Source organism: Felis catus, chromosome A2, assembly GCF_018350175.1.
Source record: "Felis catus isolate Fca126 chromosome A2, F.catus_Fca126_mat1.0, whole genome shotgun sequence".
NCBI classification, from domain to species: Eukaryota; Metazoa; Chordata; class Mammalia; order Carnivora; family Felidae; genus Felis; species Felis catus.
Genome location: NC_058369.1, coordinates 19146169 through 19160717, shown reverse-complemented (window position 1 = coordinate 19160717; position 14549 = coordinate 19146169). Strand labels below are relative to the sequence as shown.

At 57.7% G+C, this 14549-nt stretch overlaps 1 protein-coding gene across 3 annotated transcripts in view; it reads right to left on the bottom strand.

Moving 5' to 3' along the window:
• SEMA3F (semaphorin 3F) overlaps positions 1–14549 on the bottom strand; it is a 29318-nt gene that overhangs the window by 14341 nt on the left and 428 nt on the right. For 2 of the 3 annotated variants that reach the window (XM_003982251.5, XM_006928792.4), the window contains exon 2: positions 10730–10889. In XM_003982251.5, coding sequence (XP_003982300.1) covers positions 10730–10841 — 112 coding nt within the window. In that variant the 5' untranslated portion in view covers positions 10842–10889. Of the gene's footprint in view, positions 1–10729; positions 10890–11264; positions 11287–14549 lie in introns of those variants that run through there. The other variant, XM_019821873.3, reaches the window with a different exon arrangement.

The window sequence follows — 14549 nt, the reverse complement described above, 5'->3', positions numbered from 1 at the left end:
CAGCTTACAGAAAGGAAAACTGAGGTGGAGAAGGATGACTTTTCCAGGTCCCCGGAGTAAACTGGGTATAGGGCTGTGGACATAGCAGTCCATGGCTGCAGTGCTCATCTCACTCATGTCAGATTGTAGGAAAGAATTAAAACAAAAGTCCCCATGACAGCCCTGTACCCCAACTCCAGATGGGAAGACTGAGGCCCAGAGGAGAGTGGTGCTCACCTCAAGACATAGGGTGAGAAGTGAAACTAGTATCCTGTCCCCCTTCTCTAACCTGCCATAGGGCAAAGGAGCTGGAGGCCTTCATTCTTCCAAGAAGCCTGGGACAGAGCAGGAAGTGGGCCAGTAGTCCTGGGTTTCCTGCTCTGACACCTGTAGCATCAGCAGGGCTAGATCCTCCTGGCCCCCAGCCCCACTAAGGAGCAGAGACTTGGGCCAAGGGGAACTGGGGGTCCAAGGGGGCATCTGTTGTGGGGGTCGGTGTTGACCTGGCCTTGCCATGTCCTCAGGCCTGTCCTCCCCTCTGCTCCACTTATCCCAGGCCCAGCTCTGATAGCAGGAGTGTCACCTCTCCCCCATCTCCATGGCACTACTGAGGGAGGGCTGGGGCACAATCAAAGGTTCTGTGGATGTCAGAACTCAAGTCTGGATAAGCTTTGACCTTGGGGAGAGAGTATGGTGTGCCCAGATAATGCCTCCTGGGAAGGGCACCCCACCCCCATACCCTCACCCAGGCTGGGCACAGGTCGGGTGGGGCGACATCCGGGAAGGCTTTTCCCGTCATTGGGAAGGAAGAGCCTTTTCTGGCATCAGACACCTCATTTCCGCAGTCGTTCCCAGCCTCTAGAACTTCCCCATGGCCATTAGACACTCAAGGTCCTGGCCCAGAATGGCCTGGCAAACGTCCAGAGGCAGGAACATTCTTAGTCCATAGGGGTTTAGCCTTGGGGGTCTCTGTTTCCTCCCTGCTGGAAGCAGCCGATGCCTCACTTTAAAGGATGTGGTGGGTGTGGACAGCACTAAGGAGGTGTGTCTGCAGCCCTCACCCGAAGACCCCAAGTGGGCGGCCCTGACCCCTGCTGCCGACCCCTGCTGCCCGTCTCTAGGACACGGGCTCTGTTGTCAGTGAGGCAGGGGCTGCTGTAAAAAGGGGGTCCTGGAGTGGAGGTGGTACCCCGCCCCCTTGGTTACAGCCTCACAAAGCAGCAGGTCCTGACTGACAGTGTCACCTCCCCTGGCTGTGCTTGAGTACTGGGGGTGATAGAGGGTTCCTGAAGCCCAGCCCTGACCTCTGACCTCATGTGGGCCAGAGCAGCCCTAATCCCTGAGCTAAAGAAAAATGAGGTTGGGGGTGAGAGGTGGGGGTGCTGGCCAGGGTCTCTGTCAGTGCTTTATCCTCCTGCCCTTCCAAGGAACGAAACTGAGGTGGACGAGATGTCAGCACTGGCGGCAGGAGTGGCAGGGCCTAGACAGTCCCTACTGGATGCCCCAGGGGGCTCTAGGGAGGGGTGGCCCCTAGCCCCTTATGACCCCCCCAAAGCTGTGAGGGGCCCCAGAGGAAGGCCTGGGGGCTGGGCTGGCCCCCTGGCTCCCAGCCTAATCCTCTTTTAATGAGCGGCCAGCCGGAAGGCCTCAGTCCCTGGCCGCAGCCTTACAACCCTGGGAGCCCCAGCCAGACTGAGCTGGGGGCAGGGCAGCCCCTGAAGCCTTTCCATGCACCTTCCCTCCTCCTCACTACCCCCCCGCCCCCCCCCCCCCCCCCCCCCCCCCCGCTTAGCACACCCACCTCATTAATACCCCAAAGCCAAAACCTAAACACTGGCCAGGCCAACTCAGGGCCCCAGCATCTGCAGGGATATATACCAGGATGACATCTGTCTTGTGCTCCCATGGACTCTCTTGGGCATTTACCATTAGTTCAGGGTCAGGTCCCACATGGAGCTGGACAGGGGAGACTGTCACAGCTGATCCAGGGGATTGCTGTCTCAGTCCCTTTTCTATCCGGGGAATGTTCTGAATGGGAATCCCTAGAAACCAGACCCAGGGTTTAAGCTGCCTCTTCCCTGGGGGGTAGGTTCCAGTTCCTCTGGCCCCAAACCCCTTAATATCTGTCCCCTCCAACCCAATCCTGAGCCAGGCTTTCCATATTGGACACCCAGAGGCCTCCCCAGGAGCCATCCACACTCGCCCCCCCTTCCCCCCAGGCAGGTGAGCCAGGTCGGTGCCAACAAAACCAATTACAGCCGCTCTCACCCAATTAGCAACTAATTATGGCCTTGTAGTCCATTCAACATAATTAACATGTAAATGACTCGGTGTGTTTATATTCAATAACTGCTCTGATTGAATTTAATTTAAAAGTCTGAACTAGGGACCCAGTTACCGTATTTCACCATTTAGAGCAGCCACTTCCTGGGAATGTCGGCTCCTCCAGGGGAAAGGGACACAAGACCAGGGTGGAGGGCAGAGGGACAGGTGCTGTGACACTGGCCCAGTCCTGGTGAGGGTAGGGATGGCTGCAGTCCCTATACTCTGAAATGCTACCCCAGGGGTGTGGGAAGGTGGTGAAGTCTGAAGAGCCCCAGTGGGACCCTCAAGTTGGGAAATCCTCTGGAACTAGGGGGCCCCTCTTAAGGGCTACTGTAAACATCCCAGCTCTTCAGTAAACACCAAGCCAGAGCCAAGCTGGAGCCACTCAGCTGGGCTAAAGCTCCACTGTAGGCTTCCCTCCCATTTTGGGGGCTGGGGGCTGGGGGCTGAGGGCTGGAGCCTGGGGCCAGCAGGCTCAGCCATGCTATTCCCACGCCCGTTCCGCCCCAGTGCCCGCCTACTCCGCCCAGGAGAGGACAGGCTGGGGGCACAGCTCAACCTGACCCAGGAAAAGCCAGGAGGGAAGACGCAGCAGGGTCATACCCTGGCACACACGCTGGCTGGAAACCCAGGGTTCTACACCTCTCTCCCACGAGGATGTCCAATAACTTTCGACTGTTTTGTCCCAGCAGGTAGGGAGCTCTCTAGCCTAGGTGCTCCAGTGATCCCTGCCCACCCCCATGGCACCTGATCATCTGGGTCTGGGCTGGTGACGGAGCCAGGAGGACCCTTAACAGCATGTGCAGATGCCTACGAGGACACCTTCGGGCATTTACCAGCCAGGCAGAGCTCAGAGCTCTACCCTGTTTGGAAAGGACACAGTGCAGGGGCAAAGCTGGCCTGCAGGGACCAGGCAGCCCCTGTGCACGGGGTAGGAGACAGCAGCCTGGGCCAGGCAAGCAGCTCACACAGGAATGTGCCCCAAGAAGCATGAAGGGGGTTGGGAAGACAGTTGGCCCTGTGGGGAGGGGTCGCACTGATCCATTTCTCAGGTGGGGAGAGTGGATCGGGCCTCCAGCTCCACTGGCCTCAGGGGCCCACCCCGCCTCCCACATTCCAGACCTAGCCCGGAAACCCCCCACTCCTTCCCCCCCTCCCCCGCCACCTCCTCCCTGTGACTGCAAAAGACAACAAACTCTCCATGGCTCATTTACTCCGATAAATCAACCAGACGGACAGGCCAGGATGGGACTGACAGGCTAGTGGGTGTCAAGACCCTCCCCCTGCCCTGCACCCAGCCCCCACCTCTGTTGCCCTCCTTGGACTCCTGGGTTCCCTACAAGCCCTTCATGTCACCCACCCAGAGAGTCCCAGGATGTCCGGACAGTCTCAGTCTCCTTCCCAACATTCAGATGGGGAAACTGAGGCATTGAACAGACAGATGTGTACTTAGGGTCAGCCTTAGGGGATGCAATAGGACAGAATTGGGAGACCAAACAGGACTCAGCTGGTCACCAGTCCAGGAAGGCAGTGAGTTCTCCACACAAGCCTGGTGCTGGGACAGGAGGGTGTTAAACAAAACAAACGACAGCGACAGCGATAGCACAGGCCGCCCTGGGCAGAGGCCCCCTGGGTGTTGCAGGAGCCCACAGGGCCCCTGAGTTCTAGTTGTTCCTCAGCCAGTTGTAGCGTCTGACCCAAAGGGACCCACCATGCTGGCCGACCGGCAAGTCCACAGGCAGTGGACGCTGCCCTTGGAGGGAAATGAGAGCATCAGCACCAAGCCCTAAGTGGAAAGAAACATGGCTCTTGGCTGGGTGCAGAGACCTCAGAGGAAAGAGCACGTCCGGGTAGGAAGCCAAGGAGGGGGTCAGGGTGGGGATGGGAGGGGTGGAGGCAAGGGGGGGGACGGGGGGAGGGAGGAAGGAAGGAAGAAGAGTGGGGGAAGGGGGATCTGGAGCTGAGGCCTCACACCCCAAAGACTTCCTGGTCCCTGGAGGGGCCTGTTGCTTTGGGGCTGTCCCTGCCCTACAGAGATGCAGCAGATACCCGTACTTGCCAGCAGCCCCGGTGAGAACGCCACAAGTCAGCCTAGCTGAGGCCTCCCTCCCCCACAGGCAGGCCTCCTGGATCCTAGGCCAGCAGCCACCACCCAGGCCCATTCGCTGCTGGGTCAGGACCAGTGGTCAGGGTCTGGAACCCAGGAGGCCTCCACCCTCCCTGAGACTGCTAAACAGCCTGGGGTATGTTGAGGGGGGAGAGCCGTAGTGGGGGAGGGGTGGAGCGGTGGCTGGGTGGGAAGTGGTGGCTACAGGCCTGCCAAGCTCAGGCACCCACGTGAGCTGAGCTTTGGATTCAGACCGGAGCCTTCTGGCATCCAGGCCTCTGGCAAAGGCCCTCTTGCTATTTCTAAGAAAAATGCAGCAGGAATCTTCTCTGCTTCTCCAAAACTCCAAGGGCTCCCTTGAGACGGGGCTCAAATTCCCAGGACAGTACCAGGCCAGGCCAGGCAACCACGCTCTCAGCCCAGTGGTACAGATGCCCAAGTGAGCAAGGGGTCCAGTCACCCCTAACACAAGCTGTAGGAGCCATAACAGTGCTCAGAGAGGGGTCACTGTGGCTGCTCATGGGTCCCAAACAGAGTGGGGAGCTCATCTCAGTGTGGGGAGCTCCCTCCAAGGCATGCCCTACCCAGTGCACCTCTCTCATTGGATTTTCCTCACCATATGTATTTGGTGCCTTTGCCATGAGGAACAAAGAGCTTAAAAACCACAAGGAACAAGTACAAACACTATGTCAAAGCAGCAAGAGCAGGACTCCATCCAGTATCTTGCCCTTCCCCCACACCTCACCTCTGCTTCCTGCTCTTCCCTCCCACAGTCTCCCTGACCCTGTTGAGATGCAGCCTCCTCCGGGAAGCCTGACCAGATGCCCATGATAGTGGCATCCTATTTCTGCCTGACCCCACTCCCAGAACAGGGCTCAGGGTACCTTCTGCAGTCCTTTCCAAACACTGTCACCTTCACTGAAGGTTAGAAATCTCGAGGGAGAGGTGAAGTAGTGCAGAACTCCTTGGGCCTCCCCCAGGACCAGCCCTCACCCCTCTGCCACCCTCAGCATAGCTCCTAGTTAGGAAGTCCCGAGACTTCCTTCACAGGAGCCATAACTGCATTCACAAAGTTAATCCTCCCACGTGAGGCCTCCCAGTGAGGCCAAAACCATTCTTATCCCCACTTTACAGACAATGCAGCAGGGACACAGAGAGGCTCACTACTCAAGATCTATCCACGGCCAGGATGCAAGCAAAGCAGCCTAAGCCTTCAGGATGCTGCCTGCACTGAGCCACTGTGGTCCCCACCTTACACAGGGGGAGCCACGTCCTGGAGAGGCTAAGCCACCTGCCGGAGGTCACACAGCTGACAAAGGTAGAAGGCAGGCTTGTCTGCCTTCAGGGACAGCCCTCTCAACCACCACCACCTTCAAATTCTACCAAATTTAAGTCCCATGGAAGGAGCTGGAGGTCTCCCAGGGGTCAGGGGCCAAGTACCCATGGCTCTGAAGACAACCTCTGGGCCCCCCGCCACCCCTGGAGGGGTCACAGGGTTGGAGGTGCATACATACGGTGCAGACAACCAGGAGCCCACTCTAAGGCCACTGCCTCCAAAGCCACAGAGTGAAAGATACCTTTATGGGCCAGAATGAGATTTTTATCTTGGCGGTTTCTCTTTAAATTCTTTACGATTACGAAGCAGCGGGGGCTGCCAAGGAACATGATTTACTCCTTGAGCATGCACCAGCTCCTCACTCAGTGCCAAGGGAAGCTGGAGCCAGAGAGGGAGGGGCGGGCGTCATGCCAGGGAACCAGAGACAAGGCCTGTGCTGCTGAGGCCCAGCTAGTGACGGTCCCGTTTGAGGCTTGGCTGGACCTGGAAGGACCACAGCTGAAGGCCCCCAGCCCTGAACTGGCTGACTCAGGCTGGGCCTGAGACAGGTTCTCAGCAAGTACCAGGACCTGCTCCATTGTCTCCACGCGCCAATTGCTGGCCAGCTGAGGGGCAGCCAGCCTCCAGGACCTCCCAACTCCCGAAGTGGCCACTTCCAAGTCCCCTCTCAGGAGTAAGGCAGTTCCCATTTCCTGGAAAACTGAGATCCTAAATGCAGGAATCTGGGCTCAAGTTCACGCTTTGGGTCTTCCTACCTCCCTCCTCCTGGCTCATCTGGAATACCGGCCCCTCCCCAGTTTGCTAGCTCCAAATCCCACTGTAGCTATCAGAAACACCTGACCTCTACCCAGTTCCCTGGTGCCACCTCTGGCCTCTCCCCAACACCTCCTCTTCTGTGTTCTGAATCTCCTAGCCTCCTTTGGCTGGCCAGGGAGCCCCTGGGGAGGCAAGGGCACATCCCCCACTCCTCACTGTGCAGTCAGGCCTGGGGGTGGGGCAATGCTCCATCAGGGCTAAAGGCACTTCCACCTGAACCCATATTCACCCACTCTTCATCCCCCCCTTGGGTGAAGTAAACGGGCTATGACCTCTCCTAACCTCCAATCTCATCATTTCCTAACAAGGAGACCTGGCCACTCTGGTTCTCTGATGCCACATGCAGATGACGTAAGTAGTGGCACTATTCTGGGCCATTAGCCCCAGAGGCTCAGAGGCTGGGCTGGGGTGGGTGCATAGGCAGTGACCAGCACCTACCCACTCACCCTCCACCTACAGAGTGTCGTTCCCCACAGAGCAAGCCAGTTATGCCTGGAATTAGAGAAGATCCAAACTCCAGGGCTACTCTGAACACAGGAGCCCTTTCCTCTCCTGGACCCTTGTTTTCCTTCTCCAAAAGGAGACAGCTTCCTAGGGGACTCTGATCAGTAGTGGACTGGGATGACGGAGGGCTGGATTTACAGGAAATAAGCAAACCCAAGTGCTGTTGCTTCTGTAAGCAGAGGGTATGAGAAGCCTGCCCAGTGCAACCTCAACCCTCTCCTTAGGAAATGAGGCTGGGAAGGCTAAGGCCAGCACTGCAGGATCCTGGAGCCCTGTCCCTAGCTCATGGAAGAGGGCTATACCTGCTTCCCCCAATCCACCCTTCACTCTCTCGGTCCTGAGACAAGCTCAGACATCAGACAGAGCCAGGCTCTGCTGTTGCTGAGTGACAGGAAACCTCACAGAAAACCCATGGAGACCCCTCTCAGGCCTTGGAGACACCACCACATGGTTATCATCATGGGTACCTACTGTTACTTCTATTATTTTCATCTTTCCTGACTCTTCTGCTCTATCTCCCTACTCCTGCCTTGGTTTCCCCAGTAGCCCAGCCACCTCATGTCATCACAGGAAGGACCCTTTTCCTCCACCAAACACCTCTTGGCCCCCGTGTCCTGGCCAAAGCCAGCCCAGGCAGTAGGCAGCTGCATATTGTGGGGGTGGCTTCCTGGGATAAAGTAAACATTCCCCAAGCTGAACAAAGGACCTGGCAGGGCACTCACACCTCCCTGCTGCAGAGGGAGGTGGTGCCCCCTGGCTTGGGTCATCTCAGGATGGGGGAAGGGAAAGCTTTTTCTCCTAGGCTTGGCCAGGGACTCTGGGGTTAAGGGGACTCCAGACAAGGATGGGTGGAGGAAAGGGTCCTGCTGTCCAGGCTCTCTGGTCCCAAGCATCCATGAGCTCTCAGAGGACACCTCATCTCTCCTGGAAATCTTCCCCACTTGACCCCTCACTTCTGCCTGACCTTGGCTGTGTTGCTAATGGAAGCTCAGGAGATGGGCCATAGGAGCCCCCCCTACCTGGACTCTAACTGAACCTTGGGCCCCTTCTCCCTTACACTTTCTCAGCTTTTGGCCTGGCTGGGGTGCCCAGGCAAATGCACAGGCAGCAAGCACAAGCCTGGTCCAGTTCCTGCCTTTGTTCCTTTAGCTGCCCTGGGCAGTGTGGCCCCTCGTGCCAGCACCTCCGGCTCAGGAGGGTCTGGCCCAACCAGGCCGGAACTAGCACCTCCCAACTGCAGCAAGACCAAGGGCGGGGGTCGGGGGGTGGGGGGAGGGCCTAGGTTGAGTCCCTGGGGCCTGGTATGCCAACTGCTATATCCAGGCAAGGCACAGAAGGAGAAACTGAGGCACAGAGCCAAAGTGACCACCAGCGCTTCTGAGAGCAACCCTCTCTATGAACCTCAGGTATGCCTGGGAGAAGAAGCCCTCACCCACCCCCCCACCCCTTTTCTAGTCCCTGGCCTGGCTGTGAGATCCCAGTTTCTATGGCCGATGGTATCCATTCTCTGTAAATGCTTAGTGAGGACCTACTCTTCACCAAGGGCCACTTTGTGTACATGACTGTGCTGAGACGGTCCAGCATGGGGGGTGGATACATAGGGCCTGGTGCACAGTAAGCGCTGGCTTCCCAGGTGGCACTGACCAACTGGATGTCCATTATCTTTTCAGCCACTCTGATTGAGACTTGTTCACTGTAGACCCCTTGGTACTCAGCATGGGGGCCTGGCACAGAGTAGGGACTCAAGTATCTGCTAAATTAAGTGATTTCTAAGCATACAACTAGGACATGAGGTAAGTGGGGAATGGGGAAAGTCATCCAGGGCCGGGAAGCCTGTGTGCGTGAGGGCACAGAGACCTGGGATAGGGTGGCCCCAGGCACCCTATGGCCCCACCCCAGGCTGCCACAGCAGTCAGCACCATAGGCTGGCTGCCAGCAAGCTGGGCTTTTAGTCACTGCGGGTGTCGGCTTCAGAGCTAATTGAGAAGGAATCGACCTGACCAATGTGGGCGTCAGCAACGCCAGGACACCAGGGTTCTATTTCTGGCCTCGCCTCTGCCTCCTGCCCGACCTTGGCCCTGCCCTTGCCTGAGCCTCGGTTTCTCTCTCTGGAAAACAGGAACAAAAGTCTTTGGCCCTTTGTCTCTGGAGGTCTAAGAAGGTTTAAAAGGAGCATATAGAGGAACTCCCTAAGTCTTATCTCTCTTGCTTCCCCTCATAGGTCTCCAGGGTGATGACAAAAATACTACCCAGGGTGTATGTCTGGGTTCTAGGGTCCCAGAGGTATGAAGACAAGCCCCCACCCCCCTTGCCCTGGTGGGGGGAGGGGATGCTCTGCTCCCCCTGCCGGCACCCTGGGCTGGGAAGGGAGTGAGGGGGGGGCCAGGCCCCTTCAAGATTTATTAATCTGCTCTAAGGAAATCCACCAGGGAAGCATGGAGGTAACGGCAGAATAAATCTCTCCCCTTCCCAGGCCTGGGGGCAAGGGGTCCTCTTACAACCAAAAGCATCACCCTCAGCCCATTCCACAGGCCCCACACTGGACTTCTTCCAGGTGCATCTTCAGAAATGCACTCCTCATTCCCCCCATCGACTCACATGGTGGGATAAGGACAAGGGAGGGGCTCTGATGGGGACATGGGGACGTGGGAACATGGTGAGGTGGAGGCTGGATCTCGGCCAAACCTGAGGAAGGAAAAGTCAGCCCAGCCTTTCACCCCAATATGTGTGCCCGGAAATCTGGCCAGCCAGGGCTGAGTGGGCCCCACCCAGGGCAGCCCACTGGACACAGTGACCTTGGGCCAGAGGAGAACTCAGCAGTGACCCCAGATCCCCCAGATCCCAGCATGGCTGCCACCCCTTTTCCCAGGCGGAGGGGAGAATCTTCTGATCACACAGACCTTTGAGGAAGTGGCTCGTGAGTGAGCCATTTGGACACCCTGAGTGTGTGCCATGTGTATTCACTGCCAGTGGGTGAGGTACAAAGGCAATGAAGCTGGGGAACCTCTCACTCTGCAGACCCCAACCCATCATTAAAACCTTCCAGTGACTTCCAAAGCAACGTGTTCATTGGGGATCTCAGGAGCTCAGACCTGTCTCTTATCATGTGTTCTCCTTGAACTCGCCAGGTAGCCTGCCCTCCCCTCACAGCCAACAGCACCCTCCCTGATTCCTGGGAACCTCTCCCATCTAGAGATCCACACCCCAGCAGAGTAGGTCCTGCCTCTGCAGCTTCCTGAGGCCTCAGTGTCCGCCTGACTATCTGCCCTTCCACCCCAGGGACCATCCAGGGCAGGACCAGACACAGAGCTGTGGCAAGGAAGGGCTTCCACAAGTTTGGAGGAAGTGGCATCTCTCTCTCCCCAATTATCTATCACACAGAGGAAGGCACTCTGCAGACCCTAGGCCACCCAGCCTGAGACCCCACATTCTGCCTCCAGAAGGGGCCCAGACTCGAGAGACTTCTCTGAAATGTCTACGTGGCCCGTTCTCCAGCCTTTCCTGGCAAGTTACCATTGTCCTTCCCCTCCCCACCCACACAACCAGGGTGACCCATGTGGCTGCACAATATGTCTTTTTTGCCTTGTCTTCCCTGTCTCCTCAGCATCGGGCCAAGCTCTGTGGACAGAGGATGAGGATGCCAGGGCAAGGCAGCCTCTTACCTTTGAATGAGAGCCGGACCCGGGGCGTGGCTGGGAGGTGGTCCTGGGTGGGGGTGGCTGGCCAGGCCCCAGTCAGTAGGGAAGCCCAAAGGAGAAGACCAGCAACAGGCATTGTGGGAGGGGCCTAGGGCCCAGGAAGCAGGCTCGGCTGTCTGGACACCTGGGAAGGGGGAACCAAGATCAAAATGTATAAGGCAGATAGGGGCATCCTCCCCTACCAACTCTCCTTGCTCACACCCTCAGCCTGGGACCATGAAAGCCCCAGTGTGCAAACTTGAGATACTTTTTTGTACCTGCCTTTGTCTGGGAAGGTGTAGCCAATGGGCCTGAAGACCAAACAACCAGGTGCAGCCTGGGGTCACCAGAGCTAACAGGGGCCACTGGAGACTCAAACAATGCCCCCCGCCCCAGCATCCTGAATTCCATTCACAGGGTCCTGCTGAAACAGGCAATCTTACAGTCCCCTCCAGTTCCCAGCAGGCTCTCTCTTTTGTGCCCACCCCCAACCAAATGGGCTGCTCCTTCCCTCGCCCACCTCAAGGATTGGAGGAAGAGATGGATCCAGTCCTGCCTGCTCCAGCCAAACCTATCCTCCCAGTACAGGGAAATTGAACCTGATTACTGGGGTAGAGGCACGGGAGAGAGTGGAGGATAAGTGAGACACACACAGACAGCCCAAAGTGGGAGAGACAGCAGCTAGAAAAGGGGAGGCAAAATCTGAAATCACAGCAGGAGGGATCCAGGTAAGATGTACAGAAGGACTTGCTGCCAGGTGAGTTCCAGCTCTGCCTCTAGAGAGCAAAGAAAGTGGAGCTGGGATGGCCAACAGGCCTGGGGCGGGGTCTGAGCCAACCTCGGTGTCCTCAGAACCCCCATATCCCAGCAGGTCCAAGTTTTGATACTATGTTTTTCAAATATTGTCTCCCCAGGCAGGCTGGCTGTTGGGTAAACGCAGCCCAGCACCAGTTGTCAGAACATATTGCTCCCTCCCGGCAAAACCCAGCGCCAATTCCCAACCCCCCCTACCCAGATACACTGGGGGTGGGGGCACCAAGAATGACAGTGTGAGCCCCATCCTCCAGGTCTGCCCTGTCTATTCTCTTTTCCCATGGGAGGCAAGACCCTAGGCCCATTTCTAGGACCCTGGAGTAGGGTGACAGGTATTGTGGCCTGTTAATCCCCTGCACTGGCTGCCATATGCTGAGGCAAGGCCCAGGATCCACATCTGTCAGGCTCCACTCAACAGACCCTGAGGCCTCCCTAGACCCACCTCCCCCGGAGCCCCGGAGCCCTTGCCTCTCCTACCAGGGCAAACCACTGGTGGTTCTTCAGACAGGAAGTGCAGCTTCAGGCCTCCTGGCCCATTCCCCAGGTGGTGCCCTCTGTGGGAACACCCTCTCCAGAGTGCCTGACACACCTCTCAAGTTGCTTCAAGATCCCCCACCCATCACAGAAGCTCCCTCCTGGGGAGACTGGCTGGGGGAGGGGAGAACAGAACCAGCCCCTCCCCCAGTCTGTTGGGGCACAAAGCTGGTGCTGACTGAATAGCAGGCTCTGGTGAGAGGGGGCAGGTAGGAGAAAGGGCTGTACAGCCACCATCACCTTCCGATACACCTGGGAGGCCCCCACTAACAGTTGTGGATATACACACGTCCACACTTGCATGCCCACACATGTCCTCACAAGCATGTGTTTGCTCAAGAACTTGACCTGCTAGTGGGGTGGGGCTCAAGGAAGCTGGGGAACACTGTCCTGGCTTGGGGAGGGCAAGATACAGTCTGGGTCCCTCAGAAACCTTTGATCCTATGTATCAGGGGGCTCAGGTTAACTCACATCCCCCACCCCCACCCCAATAACCTCATTTCTTCTGCATCCGTTGTGGTGGTAACAAGGGCAGGGTCACCAAGGACAGCATTAGAGCCCCCAAGGTATCCAGGACGGTGGAGGGGTTTGCCCCACTGGGCCCCTACAGGGACCTCTCACAATGCCCTGGCCCTTTAAAGGAGTGAATGGGGGATGATCAAGTCTGCTGGGGCTTCAGACCCAAGTCCAGGCTCCCTCTTTGGCCGCATGAGGGATGGAAAAGAGAAGAGAAGAGGGAAGGAAGAAGAGGAAGACAGGGACAGAGAGAAGGAAGGGGAGGGCACTTCCACAGCTGCTTCCCCTCTGCCAGCCCCTAGATGTATTCCACTTAGCCTCGGCCTCAGAGAAGCCCCCAGTCAGGCGAACCAGGTGGGTGGACAGAGAAGGAACAGCCACCGCCACCTGGGAGCCCACCAGGAGGAGAGCAGAGAAAGAAGGAAAGAAGCCTGGCGGGAGGGAGCAAGGGAGGGAGGCAGGCGGGAGGGAGGAGGAGAGAGGGAGGAGAGAGGGAGGGACGGAGGAGAGACGTTCGAACAAAGAACCGAGGAGCTGGGGCTGGCAAGGGGTGCAGAGAAGGGGCGGCCAGACAAGGGGGTCTGGAGGCACTTGGGGGTAGTGCAGGGGGCTAGGTGGTCGAACCGTCTGGCCTGATCCAGACCTCTCAGGCTTAGAGTGAGGTGGGGGGTGGGGGGCAGTGAGCAGCTTGCCTCAGAGAAGGGAGGTTAGCTCCTCAGAGCTGAGAACTGCCTGGATGGAAGGGAGGCAGGAGCAGGGGCTGCGGGGGAACACGGGATGGAATTATTAACAGCACCCCAGCCCTAAGATATCCCCTCTACCCCCAAGCAGGCCACAGATCCTTTCTGGCTCCTTGGCTTCCCCCTCCCCCAACACCCATGGACCAGGAAGCAGAGCTACACCACCACAGCTGGGATTGAAACCCCCCTTTCATGGTCAGGGGTTTCCCAGTCAAGGTCACCTGGGCTCAGTTTCATCCTCCCCCTCAAGGTATGCCTGACAGAGCATGGGGGGCACTGAGGCTAGGCTGCTGGCCTTCTCTCCCCCAACCCTAGCACTTCCGGGCTTGGCTCCTTCAGAACTGAGGGGCAGCAGCAGGGGTAGGCTTGCCTGGTGCCCTTGCCTTCCAGCACACCTTACCCTATGGGTTTAGGCACACTTCCTGTGCAGCCTCAGAAAAGGCCCCAGCTCTATCCGACTCCCTGGGCTGGGATGAGCCTCCCAACCCCTGAATACAGTTTCCCCGGTCTCTGCAACTAGGACAGGGGCTTCTGGGAAACAACCTGGGTGAATTCAGGAGAACTGTAACCCACAACCTGGCCCAGCTCCAGGGTGGACACACCAGTGCCTTCAGGTAATCCCCCTCCCCGAGGTGTTCATGGGCTGGTGTTCTCAACACAGTTATCTCAAGAACTGTAAGTTATTTAAGCAGCCAGCCCCTCAGCCTTAGCTCCAGCTGACCCATCCTGCCAGCCCTGCCTCACTCCTGGGCTACCTTGACACTCTCTGGTCCCACTTGCTCTAGGTGAGCCCACCAAGCTCCTAGTGTCCCCTGCCCATTTCACCACTGGGGCCCCAGCCTGCCCAAAGGGGAGGGCTTAACAGGCTCTCCTACCTCACCTACAGCCCACAACCAGGTCCCTAATTCAAGCAAGATTCCCTGCTGGAAAAGCAAACCCAAGCTGGCAGCTGGGGGTCAAGGGGCTAGCACAGGGTTCGGAGAAAAGCTTCAGGGCTGGAGGTCCTCCTGCCTTGCTGATCTGGGGGACCCTCCACGTGGGGTCTGCCAGTACAGCGCTTCCCTTACAGCAGATGATCTGGATCAGGACACTGAGGCAGAACAGGCACACCTAAGGGGAAGAACGCTGCCTGAGGCGTTAGTGGGAAAGAGCTGACCCAGGAGAAGGGGTATCCGCTCCAGGAACGTGGGGGGGTGCTTGGG